At 41.2% G+C, this 26627-nt stretch overlaps 1 protein-coding gene across 3 annotated transcripts in view; it reads left to right on the top strand.

The window, feature by feature from the left end:
- The window catches only part of c6 (complement component 6), a 59545-nt gene that overhangs the window by 7455 nt on the left and 25463 nt on the right, over nt 1-26627 (top strand). For all 3 annotated transcript variants that reach the window (XM_039758628.1, XM_039758625.1, XM_039758627.1), the window contains exons 6-10: nt 8745-8883; nt 21025-21234; nt 21811-22051; nt 24264-24389; nt 25421-25587. In XM_039758628.1, the coding sequence (XP_039614562.1) occupies nt 8745-8883; nt 21025-21234; nt 21811-22051; nt 24264-24389; nt 25421-25587 (883 nt within the window). The remainder of the gene's footprint in view (nt 1-8744; nt 8884-21024; nt 21235-21810; nt 22052-24263; nt 24390-25420; nt 25588-26627) is intronic.

The raw sequence follows: 26627 nt of genomic DNA, 5'->3' as shown, positions 1-26627 counted from the left end.
GCTCATGCCTGCAGGCTTTGGCCTAAGCAGGCTCCAGAAAATATTAAACTGGCTTTAAAAATTCACAAATATAAAGAAGCCACAAAATATTTTAAATTGTCTCATGAGGAAGAGACATCCATAAAACTCAGGTCTATAGAGACAAGTCAAAACAGGTAATCTTTATAAGTGATGCTGTATTTAAGAAACTAGGAAAATAAGGTGATCAAAAAAGCACAAAAAAGGACTTGCCTTAAAGGCATTCCACAGCAACCAAATCCTAAAACAATATCCACAAACAAAATTCAATAACAGAAGTGACAAAAGTCCAAAAATCAGAAATGAACAAAGTCAATGCCCTACTATTGAGATCCTCTTCACTGATTCAGTATATAACCAGAGGAGGTCTCAATAGTGGTGACATCAGGGTGGCCCTGTCTCTTGGGATCCCACCCACAGGACACAAGAAATGGATAGAAGATATCCCATTTGCATGAGTGACCTGCTCCATGGCCCACTAATCTTATGGAGATGGTGCTATTAGCATATTCATATTTATAACTGGATGTCATACTTCTGTTTATATAAACATTTCTGCCTACAGGACTTGTTAGGGAATATATTTAAAATTAATGGATGACATCAAGCTCCCCTAGTTTCTTTTAATTTGTTTGCCTGCTTTTTAAGTCATTCTCCCAGATTATATGCTTCAGCAAATCCATACACAGTATTAACCTCACTGGAACATTGTCAACCTTAAGCATATAACATGACATTCTCATACACCTGTCAGAAAGAAATGTTGGAGTACCACCCCGGTAATCCCTCTTAATTATACAGAAAATAAAAAGGCAATATAGGTACTTAAGTACACAAGTAAAAGACACTGACTTAAAGTCAGTCTTTCAGGCTTTCTCGCTGTCTGCACTCACATTCTGGTATGCGTCTCTTAATGAACTCAAGTCCAGAACACTTAAAGATGCCACCTTTCTTATGTGGCAGATCAACCGGGGATTGCAGGGCTTGTTCCGGAAGTCACATTCGGATGGGAATATCCTCAATGGGAGTCCCCTTTGGGCTGCAGAGAAAGGACAGGATACTGTTAGTGACAGCGCCCCTCTCATCCCAGAGTCATATTGTTTACCTCAGTTGAGCTTGCCTGGGGACCCCCGGATGTGCATGTGTGACAACAGTAAAGACCAACATGATCTTGGTTATATTGAAAAGAATCTTTAGCCCAAATTTGTTTTGTAGTTTTCCCTTTTCTTAAAGCAAAGATTTTCATAAAGTATCTAAATTTTTTATTGTAGAACTTAAATATTTCCAAATATGAGTATAAATGCAAGCTAAACCCAAATGTAAAGATGTTAATTTAGCAATCATATACAGTATATGTCTCTTTAAAGAAAAGTTTGTTAGCTTTTGATATAAAAGTAACTTTTTCACAATTGTGGTATATGTGAGCCTGTAAACACGAGATGTTCAGCAAAGCAATTTTTAGAAGTTAAACATAAAAATTATCCCCCAGTGGCTTGTAATTGGAGTCAGTAGGACACCAACAGAAATGTGACATTAAAGCTCAGGACTACAAAAGAAATGTGAAATTAAAGGTATATACCGTATATTACTAAAAATATATAGATGTTAAAGTTGACAGGTTATGGTTTCAGAAAGCATGCTTTCAGTGTTCTGTTGGTATGTTTATAACAACAAAACAGACTTAAAAATATGTATTTTTTATTGCAGATTCTTTGTAATACCTGTTTTCAGAGAGGTATACATGCCCTGATTTCTGTTCATAGTGATTAGTGTGGCCAGAATTTTCATGTAAACAACAGCTCATGTAAAGGATAACACATAGTCAAATGGAAGCTGTGACAGGTAGCAAATGATGAATTCCCAAAATAAAGCAAATTTGTATAGCTGTTTAGTACATAATTGCATTTTAGCTAGATGGACTTTAAAATCTGCATGATTGTGATGTGAAAAAGACATAAAATTGCACGTGTTCCTCCACTCTCCAGCTGTCCAGTGATCTGCAAAGGCTTCGGCCATAAAATCCCTCTCTCTCTCTCTTTCCAATTCTGTTTCCTTTTTCTCTGAACTTCAATCTATGGCAGCTCTTTGTGTGCATTCTGGTTCGTAAGGTGAGAATTAGCAATAAGGCTGAAAGTTTTGTCATTTATGTGGGTAGAAATATTGATCATATAAAATATGCTTAGAAAAATGTAACTTTCACCAGTTTTTGGTTTTGTTCTCTATCGGTTTTATATTATGTTAAGTGTCTTATTGTTCCTTGTTGTCTGTCCTGCCCTCTGTTTGTGGAGCCTGGAGAGGCGGGGCCACCTGATAATGTAGCCAGGAGACTGGCCTAGCTGCATAAAAGGAGACACTTCACATTATGCTGATGTTTTGGCATTCTGTTTTGTGAGTATTGATTTCAGTTCTTGGTTTTGTGCAACATATTTAGATTCTCTAGCTTATGACCCCTGCTTTCACTATAAGGTATGACCAACAGTATTAGTTTCAGATTTGAAATTGTTTGCTTTAAGGCAAAACCTATGTTTCCCTTTTCCTGCTTTGGCTTTGTGTTATTCATTTTTCTGTAAATAAATCTGTAAATGTAAACAGACTTTGTTATTGTTGTCCTTGGGACCAGAATTTCAAAGTTTCCCTCTCCTCCTTTATGGAAATTTTTGAATTTTTGAAAAGCTGTTGTCCCTTTTTTGTGCCTGTAAAGGCAGTAGGCTGACCCTTTGAGTTTGGGCTGGGCTGCATGGGATGAGGCCTGTCCTGTGGCCCCATACCCGTAAAAAGGACAACTCTGGCCTTTTGTGTGTGTGTGTTTTCCATGTCTTCTAACCATTTTATGCTTTATGAAAGCAGCACAACACTCTTTAATTTAATTTAATATTTAATATTGTTTTTTATCAGTATGTTGCTGCAGGAGTATGTGAATTTCCCCTTGGGATTAATAAAGTATCTATCTATCTATCTATCTATCTATCTATCTATCTATCTATCTATCTATCTATCTATCTTCATATCTTAAATCATTCTTGATTTGATTTTTCGCCCAGGAGGACGTGAGGAGGGCTTGTGCCTCCTCCAGACCGCGAGGGGGCGTCCGTCCTGGTTCTGTTGGGGGCCACGGGTTGAGGGCATGGAAGCCCTTCCCTGTAGGGGCCCGTGGTCACCGCCAGGCGGCGCCCCGATGCCGGTTTATCCCGTGCGGTTGCCGGTCGGGGCGGGAGCCCGGCCGGGACGCCTTGGAGGACCGGAGGAGGGCGAGTGCCTCCTCCAGACATAGTGGGGCGTCCGTCCTGGTTAGGCAAGGGCCTCGGTACAGGGCTTTGAAGCCCAGCCCTGTAGGGACCCGTGGCCACCGCCAGGCGGCGCCCGTGCCTAATTATCCGGGAGCCGGCACTTCCGCCACACCAGGAAGTGCCGGGGGGAAGACTTTGTGTGGCACCCGGAGAGCTGCCAGGAAGACGGCCGATACTTCCGCCACGCTTGGGCGTGGCTAAGGACGGAAACACCTGGGGCTCATCCGGGGCATTATTTAAGGGGCCGTCTCCCTCCAGTCATTGGTGGAAGTCGGGAGGAAGCAGACTGAGCTGGAGAGCGAGGACAGGAGGCGGCCAGGACAAAGGCACAGAGACTGTGGGCCCTGGACTTTGGGGGATTCAGTGCCAAGGGCGCTGGGGTTGTGAGTGCACGTGATTTGAACTTGTTACTGTAAATAGTGTAAATAAAGTGTGTTGGGTGCAAAACATGCTGTCCGTCTGTCTGTGTCCGGGCCAGGTTTCACAGTGGCGTAGTCGGCAGGATACTCCGCCTGGTTCAAGGCGGGGACCTGAGTTCAAACAATTAATTTCTGTGAACGGCCCGGCGCAGCAGCGACCACACACTGGCAGCGGGAGCGGCCCGTGCACAACCCCACGGGAGCGTTTCGCCCCAGAAACCGCCACCGGACAGCGGAATTGCTTTTCCCGGGTGCGGAGGAGAACCAGACATCGCCGGAGCGCAGCGGGCTCCAGTCGCGCTGTCGAGACAGACAGCCAGGCCGGCGTGGCAGCACAGAAGGCCACACCGAGGCGGGGGCCTCGGCATGACGGGATCCGGGAGGTAAGTGCCCTGCCCTGCATTCATCGGCCCCTCGGGGTTGGTCTTACCTTCATTTCTACAGGGAGGGACGAACCGGATCCGCGTCCGTGGCAGAAGCACGCGCCACGGGCTGTCGGCAGCGCGCGACGGGCGGCAGCAAAGAAGGCTGCGGAAACGGAGCCGCTGCAGCTCAAGGAATCGCCGCAGCCACAACGCGGCGAGGAGGCACGTCTCCGCACTCGGAGCAGGGGAGGCAAGATGGCCGCGGGCCGGAGGTCCCGCCCGCTGACAGGCACGGGATTGGCCGGTGTGTCTTGCGTGCCCGCCGATGATTGGATAGAGGTGGGCCCAAGGAATGCCAGACGATTGGGCCAGAGGGAGTGGCCCAGAGGAGGCAGGCGTCGCGTGGAGCCGATCGACAGGTAAGCTCACCGACGTCTGTCTCTCTCTCTCCACCAGCGGCTCGGCGCGTCTCGGAGGAATCCTTCGCCCGCCGAGCCGGCGCTTGAGGAATTGTTGCGTTCTCGCCGCTCAGTGTGAGCAGCTGATGGAGATGGCGGTCGCGTCGAGAAAGACACCGAGTGAGACGGAGGATCGGCGCGGCGCTGGAACCGGAGGCAGGCAGAACACGGCGGGAGTGGTGAGTGTTGCCGTTCCCGTAGAGCAAGTGGGGGTTCGCTGAACATGGCCGTGACCGATTACGGGACGACCGGCTCCGAGTAGGCGACCTCCCAACAGCGGATGCGGCGGTGCAGACAGCTAGCGAGGCGAGGAGCTCGAACACGCAAGGGCTGGTAGGATCGGGGCTGCTGAGTGCCCTGGGTCCTAGCGCCCTGCGCTTCAAGCCTGCAGCTGTCTCCTGTCGCTCTGCCTGGACGCAGACGGGGCTGGATTTGAGCTTTGCTGTGCTCAGACCCAGACCGTCAGCGCGTCCAAGAAAAGAAGGAGGAACCGAAGGGTGAATGCGGTTCCTCCGATAGGAGAGACGCGGCGCTGGGTGCGCGCGTCCGGAGAAGGGCCGTCCTCTGGATGGACAGAGGAGATCCCCTGGGCGGCTGGGCGAGCTGCCTGCGAGAGCGGTGCCGAGGCCGACGAGCGGACGGGCATGGAACCTGCGGCGGAGGACTTCAGCAGGCAAGTTGGGGGCTGTCGGAGGGGGGCAGGAGCACGGTCGATACGGAGACCGACGGGCGCTCGGGGTGAGTGTCCTGGCTGTGCTTCTGGCCCTCTGTTCCTTTATTTTACAGGCCCGAAGCCCGACGAGCGCTGAGGCCGGCGTCAACGGGACCTGCCCGCTTGGACGGGCGCTCGCTGGAGTGCTCCACGCCGGGAGGCCTACAGTGACCCGCTGGGGAACAGCGAGGGGGCGGCGCAGACCACAGGGGACGTTTGCGCGGCGAGGGTGCGAAGACAGATGTCCCAGGGTGCCGTGTTGGACCCTGGGGACATAGTAGGACCCTCGCTGGGGACGGGCTGCCCTTTCGGGTTGTGCCGTCGGACCCACGTGTCCTCGCTAGCGGTGGGGCACTGTGGCCCCCGGCCGGGCTGGAGCCCGGCCGGGACGCCCAGGAGGACGTGAGGAGGGCTTGTGCCTCCTCCAGACCGCGAGGGGGCGTCAGTCCTGGTTCTGTTGGGGGCCACGGGTTGAGGCATGGAAGCCCTTCCTGTAGGGGCCCGTGGTCACCGCCAGGCGGCGCCCGATGCCGGTTTATCCCGGCGGTTGCCGGTCGGGCGGGAGCCCGGCCGGGACGCCTTGGAGGACCGGAGGAGGGCGAGTGCCTCCTACAGACAGAGTGGGGCGTCCGTCCTGGGTAGGCAAGGGCCTCGGGTACAGGGCTTTGAAGCCCAGCCCTGTAGGGACCCGTGGCCACCGCCAGGCGGCGCCCCGGTGCCTAATTATCCCGGGAGCCCGGCACTTCCGCCACACCAGGAAGTGCCGGGGGGAAGACTTTGTGTGGCAACCGGAGAGCTGCCAGGAAGACGGCCGATACTTCCGCCACGCTTGGGCGTGGCTAAGGACGGAAACACCTGGGGCTCATCCGGGGCATTATTTAAGGGGCCGCCTCCCTCCAGTCATTGGTGGAAGTCGGGAGGAAGCAGACTGAGCTGGAGAGCGAGGACAGGAGGCGGCCAGGACAAAGGCACAGAGACTGTGGGCCCTGGACTTTGGGGGATTCAGTGCCAAGGGCGCTGGGGTTGTGAGTGCACGTGATTTGAACTTGTTACTGTAAATAGTGTAAATAAAGTGTGTTGGGTGCAAAACATGCTGTCCGTCTGTCTGTGTCCGGGCCAGGTTTCACACTATCTATCTATAATCTTTAAAAGTGGAAGGCTGATGCATCTGGAGAGAAGGAATGAAATAAAGAGTTAAGGAAAACCTCTTTCAAAATAGTGAAATCTCACAAAAAATATTTTTACAAACATTGTATGACTGTTCAATGTTTCCATATGTGTTCAGTCTCCACACGTTAATCAACACCATGGAACATTATCAATTTTGAAGTGAATGCATTTACTAAGTTTATTGCTTTTGTTTCACATTTTTTCCGGTGCCCCACTGGTATAAGCTGGTGGGGGTAAGCACATTTTTTTAATTTGCAAGCATAGTTTCACTTAAGAATGCAAGTTTCTAGAAAAAAAATGAATGTAACCCATGATTCTGAAACAAAATCACTTTGACATGCAAAATTCCAAACTTACCCTATAAACATTTAAAACATAAATCACAGTGAGAGAGTGATAATTTATTGCTGTGGCCTAAAGCTTCCATAAACACCAAAATCACATTGGAGCAGCTTTTAAAAACAAAGCGTTTTGCTGTAAACAAGAAGGTTTTTATCTCTAGAGTCCAACTACAGACTTATTGAATGTCAGAAAGACTATGCCTAGAGAGAAGAAACAATATACTGTTAAGTCATTTGTATTTGGTTCGCAAAATTTCTTAGTAGGACTTCTAAACAAGTGTGAGTGAAACCAAATACATCAGTGAGCTTTGGGCAGTGAACTTACTTAAGGTTTGTTTAATGCCTGAGTTGCCTGCAGCTGGCATCTTCACCAGTTGCACTGGAACATCAATAGTCATGCATTGAGATGGACTAGGGCAAGTGAGGACACAGAACAATGATATTTGTGCAAGCGTGCAAAATACTTTTTATTCAAAGACAGTGTGGTGTACATCTTCTACAAATAAATAATTAGTCTCATAAACATAAGTACAGAAGCTCTGAACCGCACAGTGCAAAAAAAAAAAGAGATAACCCATATCTCATAAATACAGGAAACTCTCATGCATGTACAAGATGTTTTCACGCACATAAGAGATAAAGTTAGATTAAAAAAATATAAAAGTGCGATTCGGGTCTACCTAATTACAACTTTACCAAGGCTGCAGTGCTTCAGTTTTTTTTTTAAAACATTTTATTAGTCAGTCAGTCAGTCATTGTCCAACCCGCTATATTCTAACACAGGGTCACGGGGGTCTACTGGAGCCAAACCCAGCCAGCATAGGGTGCAAGGCAGGAACAAACCCGGGTAGGGTTCCAGCCCACCACAGAACATTTTATTAATTTTATTAAAATCAAATAATATTCCATACAAGCAAGTCAATTTTAACAAAACTAAGTTCAAAACAAATCGACCTCCACTCATCACAGTGCTTCAGTTTGACATCATTTTCATCTGTTGTATTACGGTGATATAAAAAGCAGACGGGAGGGCTTTCATTTATTAAAGGAGTGTGGGATGCTTTAGGTACATGCTTTTTGTTTACAGTTATAAGTCTGTACGGAGTACTTGTACGGAGCCCTTGAAGGAATATAATGTATTTTCTTTCTGGGAAACAATTTGGTGGGTTCAACTTTCTATCTCGCGGTAGCTTTTCTAATTATTTACAGTGAGATTTAAAGCAAAATGACATTCTGCTGTTGGCTAACTGAACAGATTATGATATGCAAGCTTTTGAGGAAGCTAAGGTCCCTTCTTCAGGCAAGATTTTACTTAATTTTATGGGTGATAAAAATGAAGATAATAGACCTGTAATGAAATCAACTTAGGAAAAGAGTTCACCAGGTTATGGATGTTCCAAAATCAAAGATGGATGACTTTCTATACATAAGGTGAGCATACCATACCATACCATACCATTTTATTTGTTGAGCGCTTAAAAGCACAGCATTACAACTGACCGAAGCGCTGTACAGTTAAAAAAGAAGCAGGACTAAAAACAAAATATTAAAAACAAACATTAAGAGAGAATTAAAACAGAGATACTAAAAACAGGTCAGAGGACCCAATAAAATTGAGAAATAGGAAGAAGCAAGTGGAAATGAGACAGGTTAAGAATTAAAAGCCAATGTGAAGAAGTGCGTTTTAGGCATGATTTAAATGTGGCGACAATACTCTCTCCTCTTTATTAAGCTCAAAACTAAAATAGTTCTTTGCAATTTTTTAGTATTTCATTTAAGATGGATTTTTTTTGTTACAGCCATGTAATGGACTAGCACCCAATCTAATGCTGATTGTACCTGATGCTGCCAGAATAGTCTCTTGCTCCCAAAACCAGAACTGAATTCATTGTGTTGAATAAGAGGGGAATGGATATACAGTTTGTTATATACCATCTAAAATGTGTCAACTTTGAAAACATCCATTTTTTTTAGGTTTGATGCTATGGCTGAAGAGATACGAGGGGAAGTACTTGAAAATGCATTTTATGGAGGCAGCTGCAACACAACCAAAAGCAAAGACAACCGGAAATCCTATAGAATGCCTTTTAATGTTGAGAGTGTTGAATTTAAAGTAAGTATACATAAATATTAAAAATACAGCAACTGAAAAAAATAAACATTTTTTAGATATTTCTGCTTAAAGATTAGGGGAAAATGTTACTATAAATAAAAATGATGTGGGCATCCTTTAAGGGCATTTGTAATAATGAGTAGGCATTTGTAGAAGTGACACAGGAAATGGAAGAATATATTGAGTTTTGAATAAAGAAAGTTTTTGTTATAAAACCTAGAACCTTAACTGTATAGATAAGTAAATGCAAAATAAGCATCAGCATTGGCCAAACAGAATGCAAAGGAAGGAGGGTAATATTAAGTGCCCCTTATTTAAATGTAATTACACTTTAAGTTTTTATTTGTTACTTGGCTAAATATTGTGCTTCAGAAGAGTAGAGAGAATAAATGCTGTAGGGTTGCAGGGATATCGACCTGTTCAATGTGGAATTCTTACTTTGTTTTTCATGGTATTATCGTTACTCTGCTGTACTTATGTTATGTAATGTGTATGAAGATCTGAGATATTAGGATTATGCTCATTATGATTACTGTTGCATGCTGGGACTTTTTGGGCTTTACCTCTGCTTGCTGTTTTGTCATGTTTTTGGATATTTGTCTCATACAGGAGGAAGCAGCCTAGGAGACAGAGAATTAAAGCAGAGTTTTCACTTGGGCCAGGGTAAAGACAGTGCTTTGTGTAGCTGGTTTTATTTACCTGGTCTGCTCAGTCTCATTTTTGGAAGCATGATCAAACTATATTGCTGTCTTTGTCCTGTGACACCAGATAACCTCATACTTTCTCGGTGATGGTGCTGGAGGCAGCAGAAACAGAGTTTTTTTCTGGGGTAAAATTTGACAAACAAAAATCACCAAACTCAGGTGTTATAATCCTTGAGAATGGTGCAGGTGAATATCTGGTCATTATTGAACTTGTCTTTTGATTTAAATGATTTTATTGAGAACCACTGCTTTGACTTTTTGTTTCTGACCAAATTGTAGCCCACTGCCAATGACTTTGCCCCAGTTTTGATACCTATCCATATAATTTGTGGTGGTTTTTAAAAGTTGTTTTGAATGTCAATTAATACAGACTTAACAATTTGAGAGTTTTGAGGTTAAGTTAAGTTTAGGCAGAGTGGTGGCTCTGAGGCTAGGGATCTGCAGTGGTAATCGGAAGGTTGTCGGTTCGAATTCCATAAATGCCAATAGGGACTCTGCTCTGTTGAGCCCTTAAGCAAGGCCCTTAACCTGCAATTGCTAAGTGCTTTGAGTAGTGAGAAAAGCGCTATATAAATGCAAAGAATTATTTATTATTAAGTGACTGAAGGTAATACTTTTCTGCTCTTTGCGTTCTGGAATTGTTTACTGACTTCCTAAGGCAAATCATGCATTTATTAATACATTTTCTGCCTTTCTATCATCACAGTTACTTAGTTACTACGAATCATTTGTTGGTTTTGGCCGATTTTAATATCTGTATATTCTGTCCTGAAATATCAATACATGTTGAAATTGGAAATATCATCCAACAAAAAGGTTCAGTGACTGACACTGTTAATATTGCCAACCTCAAGCCTTGGTTTGGCCGTATGGCCTTCAATGTAGCAGTGTTACCATGGGGAGAACTTCACTTCCCAGCAGCCCAAGGGGGTTACCCACATACAGTGTGGTTCAGATTTAATTATGCAGATCCAGATCGTCTGGATGACTTTGATTAATGTGGGGATGATTCCAGTTTGGTGCGAAGACGATTCTTCATGTCGTCAGTTTGGACACTTCTTGATGGTCTGGGATTTTTCAGGTGATTTTCTATGTAATAAACTTAATAAGTTATAGCATAATGAAAATTGCATAATTAGATCTGGGCCACCCTATAGTATGACGGGAGTGGAATTAGGGTCTGCTGGGGCTCCTAAGGGAGGCCTGACGGAGCAGAAGGAGATTGGTGTTTTGTGTATCCTGTCCAACATATCGTCTAAAAAGTCAATTGTGCTCTGGATCGTTTCATGTTAGATGAATGGACTGGCTCGTGCCTGTCTGTCGTGTGATAGTGGTGGATTAATTGTCATGCGTCTTCAAAAGGAGCAATCCTGGAAATCTTACTCCTTGTCGCTCAGGACTACCGGTAGGACTGTTTCATTAATTTTCTATGGAATCTGTTCTCGAGATTATCATCTTCACACCATTTCACCTGCTTTTGCTGTGTTGGACTATATAAAGACATTGTCTTGAGTGTTTATTGTTGTGGTGTGTTTGTGTTTATTGTACAGTACATCGCCGTAAATGGAACTGGGGTGGGATTATTTAGCGTGTAATAATATTTCATTTATTAGTGTTTAATACATTCTTTAATTGTTTTATCACCTGTTGCTTTTTGTCTCCGCTTGTAAGTGTGTGCTACCCTGGAATCTTCACCAGTAAAATAAATAAATTACTGTCTCTTCGATGGTGTGAATCTTAGTTGCACTAGACCACTCCAAGCTTAAGGACTCCTTAAACTTATAGCAGTGGGCAACTGGCCCTACACATGTCCATAAGCACACATACTTGATTTGTTTGTTTTTTTATGGGCTTGGCGATTTTTGATCTCACTATTGATGTTTCTCCACTGTTGGATCATTCTTTAATTTTATCTTCTGTTGAGTTACTTGTAGCTCAGTCTGTAAACTATTAATGTGAATCTTTTACATTAGGTACTACAAGTGTCTTTTTAAATGCTTTCATTGACAGTCCTTTATTTTCAATCTTGGAGCTACCATCAGCCTCATAAGATAACGAGGAGCTTGTAATCTTATTTAACTCAACTTTCGTGGTAGTTTAGATGACTATTCCCCCAGTTAAAATCAGACTGTTGAGCTCTAAGGCTTATCCTTAGGTAAATATTGAAATTTGTTCTCTTATCAGAATTACTAGATGCTATAAAGTCACTCCAAGGCGGGAAAGCAGCAGGCCCTGATTGCTACCCTGCAGAATTTTACAAGAAATTCTCCGCTCAGCTAGCTCCCCTCCTATTAGCAACATTTACAGAAGCCAGAGATAACCAATCTCTTCCACAAACCTTTCACCAAGCACTAATCACTGTCTTTCCAAAACAAAATAAGGACTTATTACAATGTGCATCATACAGACCAATTTCACTTCTGAATAACGACGTTAAAATACTCTCTAAAATCATAGCTAGAAGGATGGAGAAAGTGCTCCCCTCGGTAATATCACAAGACCAAACTGGATTTATTAGGGGCCGGCACTTATCCTAAACTCTTCGCCGCCTGTTTAATGTAATATACTCACCAACTAAATCCAACACCCCAGAAATATTATTATCATTGGATGCAGAAAAAGCATTCGACATGATTGAATGGAAATACCTTTTTACTACATTGGAGAAGTTTGGGTTTGGCCCAAACATTTGTGCATGGATTAAATTACTGTATACTAACCCAGAAGCTTCAGTTTGCATCAACAACATTTGCTCAGACTACTTTAAACTAGAACGTGGCACTAGACAAGGTTGCCCCTTGTCACCGCTGCTGTTTGTGATTGCCATTGAACCACTGGCAATACATTGTCGAAATACTGATCAGATAAAGGGGATTAGCAGAGAAGGACTGGAACAGAAAATCTCATTATATGCAGATGACATGGTACTGTATATATCGGACCCAGAAAATTCTGTGCCTGCAGTCTTAGCAGCACTCACAGAATTTCAAAAGATCTCAGAATTAATCTGAATAAAAGTGTACTCTTTCCAGTGAATTCTCAAGCATATAATATTAGATTAGATACCCTACCTTTTATCATTGCAGAACAGTTTAAATACCTAGGGTAAACATCACAAGTAAACATAAAGCTCTATATCAACAAAATTTCGCGTCTGCATGGAAAAAATTAAACAAGACTTGCATAGATGGTCAACCCTTCATCTCACACTAGCTGGAAGAATTAACACTGTTAAGATGAATATTCTTCCTAAACTCCTTTTTTTATTTCAAAACATCCCAATATACATTAATAAATCATTCTTTAAGCAATTAGATTCAACAATAACCTCATTTATTTGGAATTCTAAACATCCACGCATCAAAAGAGCGACCCTACAAAGACAAAAGGCAGAAGGCGGCATGGCTCTACCTAACTTCCAGTTTTATTACTGGGCAGCAAATATACAGGCGATAAGAACCTGGACACAAATAGAAGAACATACACAGGCTTGGACGCAATAGAAGTAAAATCCTGCAGTACTTCTTTGTATTCCTTGCTCTGTGCTCCAATAAACACACGCTATCGGCAATATACAAATAACCCAATTGTGCTCCACTCACTTAGAATCTGGAACCAATGTAGAAAGCATTTTAAGACGGAGAAGCTTCTATCTGTGGCACCTCTGCAAGAGAACCACCTCTTTCAACCTTCACAAACATATACAGTTTTAATATCTGGAAAAATTTGGAATTAACTTGCTTAGAGATCTTTATATAGACAACGTCTTTGCATCCTATGAACAATTACATTCCAAATTTAACATTCCAGCTACACATTTCTTTCACTATCTTCAAATCAGGAACTTTGTTAAACAGAACCTTCCAGATTTTCCTCATCTTGCACCCTCATCCATGCTGGAAAAATATTGCTCAATCTCAAGGACTTAGACTCCATCTCTACAATATATAAAATCATTTTACAATCCCTCCCTTTCAAAGATCCAAGAGGACACTGGGAAAAGATCTCTCAATTAATATATCAGAAAAGGAGTGGAAAGTAGCAATGCAGAGAATTCACTCGAGCTCCATATGCGCAAAGCATACAATTATACAACTTAAAATTATATATCGAGCACATCTGTCTCGACTAAAACTCTCCAAAATGTTTCCAGGGCATGATCCAACCTGTGAACATTGCAACCAAGTCCCAGCCTCACTGGGTCACATGTTCTGGGCCTGCACCAAATTAACATTATTCTGGACAAAAATTTTTAATTACCTTTCAGACAGCCTTGGACTCACAATCCCTCCTAACCCATTAACAGCTGTGTTTGGGGTTCTTCCAGAGGGGCTTAAAGTGGAGAAGGACAAACAAATTGTGATTGCATTCACTACACTTTTGGCACGCAGACTTATTCTGTTAAACTGGAAGAACCCAAACTCTCCTCTTTTAAGTCAGTGGGAAACCGATGTGTTATATTATTTGAAGTTGGAAAAATCAAATACTCAGTTAGAGGATCCGTACAGACTTTTTTCAAAACATGGCAGGATCTAATCAGTAATATTTTAAAATAAGTTCATAAAGCACAGAGAATTTATTAATTTAGGTATGTTTACAAGCCTTAAATTTAACGCCGTTTGGCTTGCTCTCTCTCTCAGGGGTGGGGATCGATCTGTTCTTAACTTAATTTTTCTTTTTGTAAAAACTTGATTGCTTTGTATGGATTGTAATAAAATTAATAAAAAAAAAGAAATTTGTTCTGGCAATGGAAGGATGATCAACTTCAAGTCGCATATGATATCTTTGGTCAAGATTTTACTGAATTCCAAAAATCTATGAGGTCTTCTAGGTCACCGTATTCTGCAGATCTCACTGTGAAGAACCTGAATAGTCCAAGAGCTGTTTAATATTATAAATGCTGGCGTCAAATTTGACATCTAAGTCTACTTTTGTATAAATTAGTTGTCAAAAATATTTGACATTTTCTATTGATAAAATTATTGAGTTCAGGTGTGGCTTTGCATTTTCCGATTCTCCTGTTTAGATGTGAAATCTTTGTTTTATTTGGATAGGTTTGTTCCTGTGATGCCTTCCAATCTAATTGAGGTTCCTGTGGGACATGAATGCTCTGATGTTTCTTTGTATAGTTAGTAGCAGTTTGGCTAATTGAGTTGTTCCATCAGTTTGCAAACGTGCTGTGGTTGAACCATTACTTAAAGAACTGCATCTCACTTCCACAAGTAGTTGAAGATCTATTGAAGGTGTGGTTCCTAAATAAAGTACCCAAGAAAATGATAATAACATTTTATTTATAAATTGTTGATAAATTTCAGTCAGAATTCACAGTATAGAGCCTTCTAATGTAAGACGTGATCAATGATTTATTTATTCCTTATGGTCTTTAGTTCAACTTTTGATACATTTGCTCTTTCCATTTTGTTAAGATATCTAAAGCTTAAAGCTGATACCTAAGGGATAGCTTTGAAGTGCTGTACATCATATCTTAGAGTTTTTTTTTAAACCTATAATTGCTTTTTCTCTGTAAGCTCTATTGGCTTTGTGGAGCTCCTCAGGGATCTGCTTTGGGTCCTATATTTTTTCTAAATGCCATCTTAAAGGAGCATAATGTTATGTACAATTTGCATGCAGATGATATTGAGATTTATCGGTGTCTGACTTCTGATGATACTCAATGATTTGAATCTCTGTCTTCTTTCTGAGATCAAAGCCTACATGACAGAGTGCTTTCTTCTGTTAAATGAAACCAGAAGTGTGATAATAGTTTTTGACAGTTCTGATAAGGTTAAGAATTTGAACCTAGGCTTTGGGAATATTACTCACAATGTAACTGTTAAGAGTTCAGGGCTCAAATTTGAGGATCAGATTAATTGCATTGCTAGGAACCACTTTCATCAACTCAAGTTAATTTCCAGGCGTAAGCATTTCCTCTATTTTAAGGACTTAGACATAATTAGGCATGCTTTCATTAGGTTTGATTAGATTACTTCAATGAATTATACTTGGGTGATAATTAGTCCAGAATGCAGCTGCTAGGATGCTTACTGTTACTGTGTAGAGGCTCAATGTATTCCCAGTTTTGGCCACTCTTTATTTGCTTTCAATAAGGTTCAGGATATAATTTAAGATATTGCTTTTGGTTTACAAAGTCGTCCATGTCGTTCCCTGTTACCTCTCTAAGCTTTCGTGTCCAGTATCAGTTTTGAGATCTTTGAAATCAGTCAGTTTTGATTTTTTTCCAGCTTTCACCTTAAATCAAAGGTGGACTGTATATTTTGGGGGAGTAGATGACCTTGGAATAGTCTACATATGTTTATTATACTTATGCGTTATTTTAATGCCTTAAGACTCAGCTTAGGAACTTTATAATTTTCCAAACGTTTGGGGATGGGGCTAGTTTTAATGTAATTTTGTTTGTACCCTTCTCAATTTTTTATTTCTTTTTTTTTTTGTTACTTATTTTAATTTTGGAGTTTTAGACAATGTGTCTCTGTCAACATGATGTCTTCATCTGTTCATAAGACAGCATACTAAACCTGAGGGGTTTGGTATAGTCCAGTGGACTACAGAGGTGACACTGGTGGGTGGAGCTTAGCCAGGATCACATGACTCCTTCTAGGTTGATTACCACCTAACTGTGGAGAAGAAACAGATACATGAGTGCTCACACATCTTTAAACACTGTACACCGAATGGTCACATGCTGGACACTAGTCAGACCTGCATAGCAGTGGGTTTCATATTCTGTGGTCAGGTATTATTGATTATAAAGCTTATTATAGCTGGCCACTTGACACTTGACAGTGTTTTGTTATAATAGGGTCCTAGTTGACTATATTTAACCCTTTTCTACTCTTTATCATGTAGACTTTACCATGTCTTAAATCCTATACAATTCCCAAATTATCAGGTACTGTAAAACATTAGAACAATCTAGATGATGCCTGACCAGTACATTATAAAGCTTGAGCATAACCTCCTTGGACTTGTACACTACACATTATGCTATAGAACCTAACATTCTGTTAGCCATTTTAATGGCTTCTGAACACTGTCTGGAAGTTGATAGTGTGGAGTCCACTACGACTCCAAAATCCTTCTCATAAGGTGTACTTTTGATTTTCAGACCTCCCATTGTGTATTTAAACCTAACATTTCTACCTCCTACATGTAATACTTTACTGACATTAAATTTCATCTGCCACAAATCTTCCCAAACCTGTATGCTGTCCAAGTCCCTCAGTAATGATTCAACGGATTCCACATTTTTGCTAATCCAGCTGTCTTGGTATCTTCTGCAAACTTAACCAGCTTATTACTTATATTTCTATCCAAATCATTTATGTTATTTATCATTTAGCTGCAGCCCCAGAACTAAAACCCTGTGGAACACCACTCAACCAATTCTGATAAGGTTGCATGCACCATAACCCTCTGCTTCCTGCCAATTTTTCTCCCATCTACAAATATCACCCTGAACTCCCACTTCTTTTAGTCTGATGCCCAGGCTCTCATGTGGCAACTTCTCAAATGCTTTCTTAAAGTCTAGATAAATAAAGTCATTTGCTCCACTTTGGTCATTTCCTTTTGTTACTTCTTCCAGCATGCTGATAAAACATGACCTTCCTCTTCTGAACCCATGCTGTCTGTTCAGTAAAACTACTGTGTTACTCAATCTTACCCTTAACAATTTCTTCCATTAATTTTCCTGTGATGCACATTAAGCTTACTGGTCTATAGTTGCTTGGATCTGCCCAATCACATTTTTTATATTGACAGGATAATATTTGCCATTTTCCAGTCCTACAGAATTTTCCCAGTGCACAGTGACTTTCTAAAAATATGTGTCAAGGTTTTATAGATGTACTTGCTAACCTCCTTAAGAACTTGAGGGTAAATATTATCTGATCCTAGTGATTTGTTTGATTTCAGCCTATTTAATCTAAGCAGTACTTCTCCCCCTACAATTTCTAAATCCCTCAGTACCTCCTTAGTGTTCCCATTTATTGCTGGGAGGTTATCCACTTCCTCACTTGTGAAGACCTCAGAAAAATGCAAGTTCAGAGCGTCTGCTGTTTCACTGTGTGTATTTTTCATTCCCCTCTACTATTCCTGATGCAGTTCACCACCTTCTTGACTGTTCTTTCACTGTTAAAATGCTTAAACAATCTGTTTGTGTCATATTTTGCCTTTCTGTTATATTCCTCTCTAACTGCATTTTAGACTGCCTGATATCCTTCTTAATATTTGCCCTCATGTTCTCATAAACCCCTTTGATTCACATTGCAGTTATTAGTGCTGCTTGTTTTCCTTTGAAACTTATTTTTTAACTCTCTATTAACCCACTGTGGAATTTTTGTTAATTTCCTCCTAATTCCAAATTTAGGCATGTGCCCGTCCTGCATTGCATGTAAAATGTGTTTAAACCTGTTCCACTGTTTCTCAATTGTCTCTGCATTGTCTCTGAAGCCAAATGTCCTCACTAATATAGGGCTCATCATCCAACTGAAGAGGACTTGCGTTTAAATTCTGTTTGACATAAAGAGCAACCCCACCTCCTATTCTGTTCAGTCTATCATTCCTAAAGAAAGTGCATCCCTCTATGTTATACTTCTCCCCATCTTTGTTATTTAGCCAGGTTTCCGTTATTAGTATAATATCATAATTATGCTCCTCTACATACAATTCCAACTCAGTTGTATTACTTTTGACACTTCTAGCATTAAGGCAAGCTATTTTTAATGTGTTACTCATTGTACTTTTACATTTAAAATTTGGGTTAGAATTTACATTACTATGCATTTTTAATTTACACTATTGTTTGTTTCTCCATGTGCAGTCCTAAACCTGGCCTGTCCTAAACTCCCTGCCCCCCATTCCCTAGTTTAAACAATTCTTGACTAACCTACACATAAGCCTCCCCAGTATATTGTTTGCCATCTGTTCCAAAAGGAGTCCTAATGCCCCATAAACCCCCTTCCACCCTGCACCAAGATATGAGCCAGGCATTAAGCCTTCTGCTCTTCTCAGTCTTACCTGAACTGGAGTGTGGCATAGGCAGAACTTTAGAGAATACTACATTGTCAGTTCTGTTCCTCAGCCTGGCACCTAACTCTTTAAATCTGGACCGCAGAACTGACAGACTGCCCTTATGTATGCCATTTGTTCCAACATGAACAATGATAACTGGAGCTACCTCCGCTCTTACCAAGAGCCTATCCTCCCTTACAGGGAGGTCTCCCACCTTTGCCTCTAGAAGGCAATAAATACACTGTGCTTCAGTCCCCCTAATAAATGAGTCCCCAACTATCACTACCTTTCTCTTTTTGGGAGCTAGTTTTCAGGTGGCCCATTGGAGCTACCCATCCCTGCCTACTGCCTCAGAATCTTCAAAGACACCGTCCAGCTCCGACCTGAAAATGGTTTGACACTTCCAATTCTGGGATTGATGACCCTGGGCAGTGTGCACCCTTTACCTTACGCCTCTGTCTGGTCTGGAATCTCCTCCCATGCTACCTTAGGGGGTACACACTATTTCTCTAAAGGACACCTGGGCCAGGCCCGCCAATTCTCTTCTACAATGCAGGCCAGCCAACTCCTCCAAAAGTTCAACGACCCTGAGCTCAAGGTGCTGGATCAGCTAGCATCTCCTGCAGATGTAGCCCTCATAGAAGACCTCCAAGCCATCATCTAAAAAGTGCAACATCCAACAGGACTTGAATATCTGTCGCTAGTTAACTTCTTACTGTCTTGTCTGCTCCTGCAGCCGCTTCTGTCTGATCTATGTCTTAATGAAGCAGCTGAGCCATCCCCTTTACTGCTTTGAAGTCAGCGACTGTCTTTTTTTTACTACTAAGGAATTGTTGTTTCTGTTACTTATTAAGTATTTGATAGATAACAGAATTAAACCTCCGTAGTCCTCATAATAGTAGTATGTGCTGTGGCTTAATTCACATGCAGACTTCTCAAAGACATCAGTTAAAGTTATCTATTCACAGACACTTGTGGAAATTAAGGAGCAGTACATTGATGCCAAGAATCATTTCTGAAAAAAAAAAATGAAAACTGACAAGTCAAGAAGACGAAGTGGGAACTTCAACAACTTTATAATCACCTTTATGTGATACTGGGTGAACTGTTGCTCACTTAGCAAATCAAAGGAGTTTGACAGACTGAATGGTCTCCTCTTGCTTATCAAATATCATATCTATATATATAATTCACCAAGCAGCTGACCATAGCATGCAAGACAGAGACCATGGGATACGCACGACAGAGCCACACCAGCCAACTCACTGAGCCCCACCCACCAATTCTAAGACCATGGGATACGCACGACAGAGCCCCGCCCGCCAAGTCTAACCCTCTGCGTCCACCCTCACTCTCGAGGCATGCACACTGCCTGCTTATGTGCCCGCACGCAACACCTCACCAAACACAGCCTCAGTCGCTTTTGTCTCTGCTACAGTCCACATGCACCTCTGAGCCATGTTGATTTATCATTGTTCTTTTCAGTTCCGGCTGCTTTTCTATATACTAAGTCGACCATGGCACGCAAGACAGAGACCATGGCATAGGGATACGCATGACAGAGCCCCGCTGGCCAACTCTAACCCTCCTCCTGCGTCCAGCCTCGCAAACTGTTTTACACGTTGCATACAGCGATTCCCATCTGCGACAAACATGCTTCTTCTTAGATGGTCCTGCAGGAACAGGGAAAACCTTTGTCTACAAAAACCTGATTCATACCATACTAAGAGCATAGTATTTTTGTTGGCTTGCTCACAAACTGTCCTTATTCCCCAGATTTCCATGACCCCATCAGATTCAAATTTGCCTTTTATTTTTACAAGCAAACAATTTCCTGTTAGATTGGCCTTTGCAATGACAAATAATAAGGCACAGGGCAAAACTTTCAAAAAGATATGCCTGTATCTGCTAAAACCAGTTTTCAGTCACGGACAATTGTATGTTGCTCTCTCCAGAGTTCCATCTTTTCATTCACTCACAGTCTAATCCTCAAACCCACCCCATTTAGACAACTGTGTCTTTCAGGAAGTGTTCACCCATCAATAAATAATTATGCGGCATATGCTACGCCGCGGGTTGGTAAGTGTTCAGTTATCACTCTTGATTCCACAACACTAACAAACATGCTTTAAACTTGAATGTACTATTGTCGTGTTCATCACCCAACCATGCATCTAAGTGGCAGTCATGCCTCATTTCAGAATGCTCCCATCGTGATACCTTCCTGTAGATTGCTTTATCATCTTTAACTACTGTTTAGTTCTGAGGAAATACTTTTACAGCTAGGTTTAAATCACCAGATATTAAGTACCAGGGAGGTAAAATATAAGGAGAAGCATATTTGAACTTTTCATTTTTGGCAAAGTATATGTTAAGACCACATTATTTATAAAGGTTTACTTTTTAGGTAGAGAAACTAGAAGATTATGAAACAGAACCTGAACCAGTTGAAAGTGAACCAGTGAATTTATCTTCTGATCAACATCATCAAAATAGTTTTTATGAAAATCGTCCAGGATCATCTATATGGATCCCAATCTTTTATTCGAGTAATTCAAAGGGTTATAGGAAAGGTTCTTCAAGTTTTAAAAATGCAGTTCGTGCCTCACAACAGAAGGTAGGTAACCTCTTTGAATCAGAAGTAAAGCATTTAGTGAGCTGCAAAGTTTAAATAAATGTTATGCTCTGAAACATTACACTTTTTACATTTTTAAGGCAATGCTAGATATCCGTTTCACGGATTCTAGGCTCTTCAGATAGTACACAAGTCAAGAGACTTCACCTCAATGTCCCCAGCACCAATATTAGTTACAGGCTTTCTTCAGTGAATGTGATTTGAATTTCCAACACAAGAATATGACAAATACAGCAGAAAACTCTCCAACACACAAGATTCCACCTCTATTTTTCTTTCTTTTTTTTTTTTAACTGAAGGGCATCTTTCCAAATACATTAAACATCTCTTTGACAGAGCTACACTGTACAACTTAAAACGATAACATGATAAAGATTTAAGCTTCTTCTATTTAGGGTGTTACCATTTCTAATTTATTCTACTGTAGAAATGTCAGAAAGAATTTTAACAGTGTGTCCATTATTTCTTAACACTTAACTTTAAGTGTGACTAAATTCACTTGTGTATTCAAGGTAAATGACATGTTATATATTCTAATTAATTTTAAATCTTTTTGAGGATTCCAAATTCTTCAGAATTCACCAAACAGTTGGAGTATCCAAATTCAAATTAAAAGAGTCCAATCTACAAGTGTCTCAAGTATTCCTGAACATCTTGAACAGTCTCCCCTTGACTTACAACTATGCTTTATACAGTGAGGTCTTCCACCGTTTTGGAACCCATTACTTCGCTTCAGGCACTTTAGGTGGCAGATATGACGTCCTTTACCAATATGACAGAAATGAACTCAGCAACTCTGGTAAGTATACATTTCAAAATGACATACAGATGATACATGTACAGAGAATGTTTGCTGCTTTAAGAATGTGCTTATGTGCTTTATTTTCTATGTCTGCAGGAAGTAATTGTGTTTTCTCTGTAGAATTCATGTCAAGAGAGCTTTGTTGCCCATAAGAAATACCGCTTTATGACATATTTTAACATGAGGGTGCCCCACTAGGCATTTCTCCAATGTGGTGTGTGTTTTAAAAAATTATTTATTGTAATTTCAGAGATACAAAGGGGTGATGAAAGGGATAACACAAATTATCAAAAGAATATGCAAACTTGTGATGAGGAGTATTTTGTACTATTGAATTGTATTTCTGAGGTGGCCATGATAGATTGGCCATCTAGCTCTGTGAAGACGATAACTTGTGTTCTGTTTACCCCATTTTTGAAACCCATTGCATGGCCAAATCTACCTGGAAGTGGGTCTCACTCTTATTTGCCATTCCCAGGATTTCTTCCTTTTTTTTTGGAGAGAGTTTTTTTTTCTTGTCTTCTTAGGTTGTCAAGTCTTGTGGACTGTTAAAAAAACACAGCCTGTTAAAGCCCATTGATCAATTCCTTCTGTGATTTTGGCTATACAAGAAATAAATTGTTGCTGTTGGTGGTTGGACCTGTTTCTCAAATGGGGTGGATCCCTAATTCTCTGTCTTCTAAGTAATTCCCATCTCTTTCTGTCTCTCTCACTGTGTATCTTTGGACATTTTTCTTCAAGAAAAATATCTTTGGGTGTAAGATTCATGATTCCACAGTGAGAGACACCGTTTAATTCCCATTCCATGAAATCACTTTTCCCTGTCATGCTTGTTCCACTGCCACCTGTTAAAAGTTAAAATGGCCTCCCCTCACTTTTCCATAACAGTTTCTTGGCAGAGAAGGACACTGTGCTGAACTGTCCACACCTGAGCATCATGAAAGAATGAATATTGCAGGCATTCTGCCAAGGAGCCATAAAATCTCCCTCTTTGGTTTGATTTCAGAAAGGTCTTCTCTAGGGCACAGCTTGAAGTGACTGTTGCACTACTCCTTAGTTTTCTGCTGTTCCAGAAAGACATACAGAAGAATACCATCAGCTAATGTGCATGTTTAATTTTTCCTTTGGCCCTTGAATGGCTTTGCTGTTTTTAATATTATATATTGTGATGGGCTGCCACATCTATTACCTGGCCAGGACACCAACTGTATGGAAGGACATGGGGGGGGAGAGAGCAGCAGGGCAATACCTTCCCTGGGTCACTAGGGAGCAGCTCTCCTAGCTGACTGTGGCACCATGGATTCCCACAGGGTATGCTGTGAGTTGGAGTTTGGCACAACCCTGTTGGGTTCCATGGGGGCTGCTAAGGGGAGCTGCAGAGCCCCACATTGGGCTCTCTCCACATCTGGGAGTGATTCCAGGTCCGATTAATGAGCCACCTGGAACACTCCCAGGGTCATCATAGAAGGAGCCGCCTCACTCCATTCGGGGGAGACAGAGTCGGGTGGAGGTGAGCGAAGCTTGCCAGAGAGGGAGAGGAGGCGGATGGACTGAAAGGGAGAAGAAGAGAAGAGTCAAGAAGAAAAGGACTGGACTGAGACTGGTACTGTGGTGCATGGTGCTATGCTTTGTGGGCAGAGAAAAGCAGCTCTCCTCTCTAAATAAAAAGTGTGTTGTGTGCTACACTTGTGTCTCTGCCTGTCTGTGTCGGGTTAGGGCGGCTGTATGCACCCTGGTCGTCCATAATATATATTGGATTAATGCTTCTATCCTATGTGACTTACACGATCAGCATAAATTCGGCAGATAATTTGTTTCGTAGTTGGTGTACAGAACATTCAAATAATATTAATTACCCATTTTATTTATACAGCCCATGCTCAAGGTGAATGAATTCTTTGGGATTACTCAGTGAGGGATATATAACAGAATCAGGAACTTGGGGTTTTAGGTTGAGTGCCTTAGCCATTGCACCCTACTGCTCCCTACGCTATCCTATAATTGCAAGCTGGCCAATTCTGTTCGTGGCATACCAACCAAAAATGAATTCTATTCCAAGTGTGAAATGCTTGTCTTTTTAAACATAGCTTTCTTTTAAGCAGTAGTGTTCTTACATTCTGAACTTTAGATTACTCATATGTTATATTTCTAAACTAAACAGATGTTTAACAGTAACATTGATATTATTTGTTTCATTCCCTTTTAACAGGTTTCACAGACAGTGAATCCAATGAATGTGTAAGGTCAGAAACAACAAGACGTATCTTAATATTCTTCAAAAAGACTACAGTAAAGGAAAAATGTGTTACAAACAAAATGTCAGAAAAATATGAAGGTGAGTGGGAATTAAGTATAAATATTTCATAGAGTTGCTTAAATAAAAAATGCTATTTGTTCATTAAATCAGCCCACCTAGTCTAATACAGATTTGTGAGGTAATGTTGTAGAACTTTAATGACAGGAATGAAGAGAGAAATCTAGCTCCAACATTACACCATACGTCTTCCAGTATGTTTTGCACTATTAAAGAGTTAACAAATTAAATCAGTGATTGAATCAATCAATCTTTTATTTTATGCAGTATCCTTCATAAGGCAGTTTACAAAGGAAACAAGAATCCAATTTAAAATGGTAAATTATAATACTAGATTTCTTACTCATCCATCCATTTTATAAATTTGATCATTTGATTTCATAGTTACTGAGTGATGGAAATAAGCCAAGGACCAACTTTAGATAGGGGTGCTCTTCAACAACAGACCACGTTTGCTCATGCCAGGCCAATTATTTTAGTGAACGTAATAGTACTTTTTGAGTGCTTCCAAAAATCTTATAGCATTAGAGCAAAGGCCGTCTAAATATATACAACCTAGTGCTATGACCATGTGCCAACCAAAACAAATTGTTTTGCATGGTGTGCCATTCTGAGAAATCCTTTTATTTATCTAAAATAATATAAAAAAAATCAAAGCAAACAAGCAAATTAAAAATCTTAGTTTCATCAAAGTTATCAGAGATGGTGTCTCTCTTTAATTTTTACTCGGTTTGCTCTTCAACCAACTGCCTAGTCTTCGGTTTAGGAATTCTTTGGTGATGTTTCTTCTTTAATGCCTATTTGACAGATGTAAATGGTGCTCAATTCCCTATTGACTACTGGAAGTAAACTTTTCATCTCCTTTCTTGCCCAATGGCAGTCTTCAATTCTTGGTCTTGGCATCCATAGGCTTGATAGACATTTAGGGACTTACGGCTCATTGCCCAATCGATGGTTTAAGCTTTCATTATTTTCTCATTCTCTGAAACAGCAACATTATTCTCAAATAGTTTAAGGAATTAAATGGAAATCACTTTATCTTTTTCTAAAAGGATCCTTTCTGAAGTCATCGGAGAAGTGTATTTCAATGGTAAGAGGAGGCCGAACAGAGTATGCTGCAGCTTTAGGCTGGGAAAGGAAGGAAGTTCTACCAGATAGTACCGTTTATAAAGACTGGTTACAGTCAGTGATGGATAATCCAGACATTGTGGAGTATGAGGTAAGAAATACTTGGCTTCTTTAAAATAATACAAGATATTTCCGAAAGATTCTAGGTGAAAATGTAAGAAAAATACAAATTAAAAATATTTAGATTAGGCGAAACTTTATTAATTTCATGGGGAAAAGCCAAGCAAAATGACACCTTTTATTGGCTAACTAAAAGGATTACAATATGCAAGCTTTTGAGGCAACTCAGGCCGCTTCTTCAGGCAAGATGTAATTTCATGGGGAAATGAAAAAGCATACAGCAGCAAAAACATGAAAAACAAAAATACAGGCTCATAGGATAGATAATACAACCAATCAATCAATAAATAAATAAATGCATAAATAATTAAATAAATTTAACAAGTACATCAGATGGAAGCATTGAATCGCCTGATAGAAGTAGGCAGAAAAGACCCCCAGAGATGCTTCTTAGCATACTGTCATGGAGAGAGCACCTCCTGGATGAGATGGGGGGGATTTTTCATAATGCATCCAATTTTGCCACCATCCACTTTTCCACAACAGCTTTCAGTGTACCCAGAGTCTGCCCTGTGATGGAGCAGGTTTTCTTGATAAATTTGTTCAGGCATTGTGCTGCTTTTGTGCTCAGGTTGCTTCCCCAGGAGACTACAATGTAGATCACCACTCTGGCTACTTTGGACTGGTAGAACATTTCTAGCAGCTTGTTGCACATATTAAAAGTCCTGAGACTCCTTATCAAGTAGTGACCCTTCTTGTAAAGATCCACTGTATTGTCAGACCACTCCAGTTTGTTGTTTCTAGGTACTTGTAGCTCTGCACCACTTCCATGTCCTCCCGGTGAAGGGTGACTGGTCTCAGAGGCTTCTTGGCATGTCGGAAGGTCACCACCAGTTCTTTTGTCTTGATGATGTTAAGTTGCAGGTTGTTGGACCTGCACCACATCTTTATTATTAATGTAGCCTGTGCTGGACAAATCATTTGAAAATGTCTGTAGGTGGCAAGTGCTGGTATTATGCTGGAAGTCTGCTGTGTTTTGGGTAAACAGGATGGGAGACAGGACAGTTCCCT

The sequence above is a fragment of the Polypterus senegalus genome, chromosome 7, assembly GCF_016835505.1.
Source record: "Polypterus senegalus isolate Bchr_013 chromosome 7, ASM1683550v1, whole genome shotgun sequence".
NCBI lineage: Eukaryota > Metazoa > Chordata > Cladistia > Polypteriformes > Polypteridae > Polypterus > Polypterus senegalus.
The sequence above is the reverse complement of the archived record's forward strand: the minus strand, read 5'-3'. Positions and strand labels throughout refer to the sequence as shown.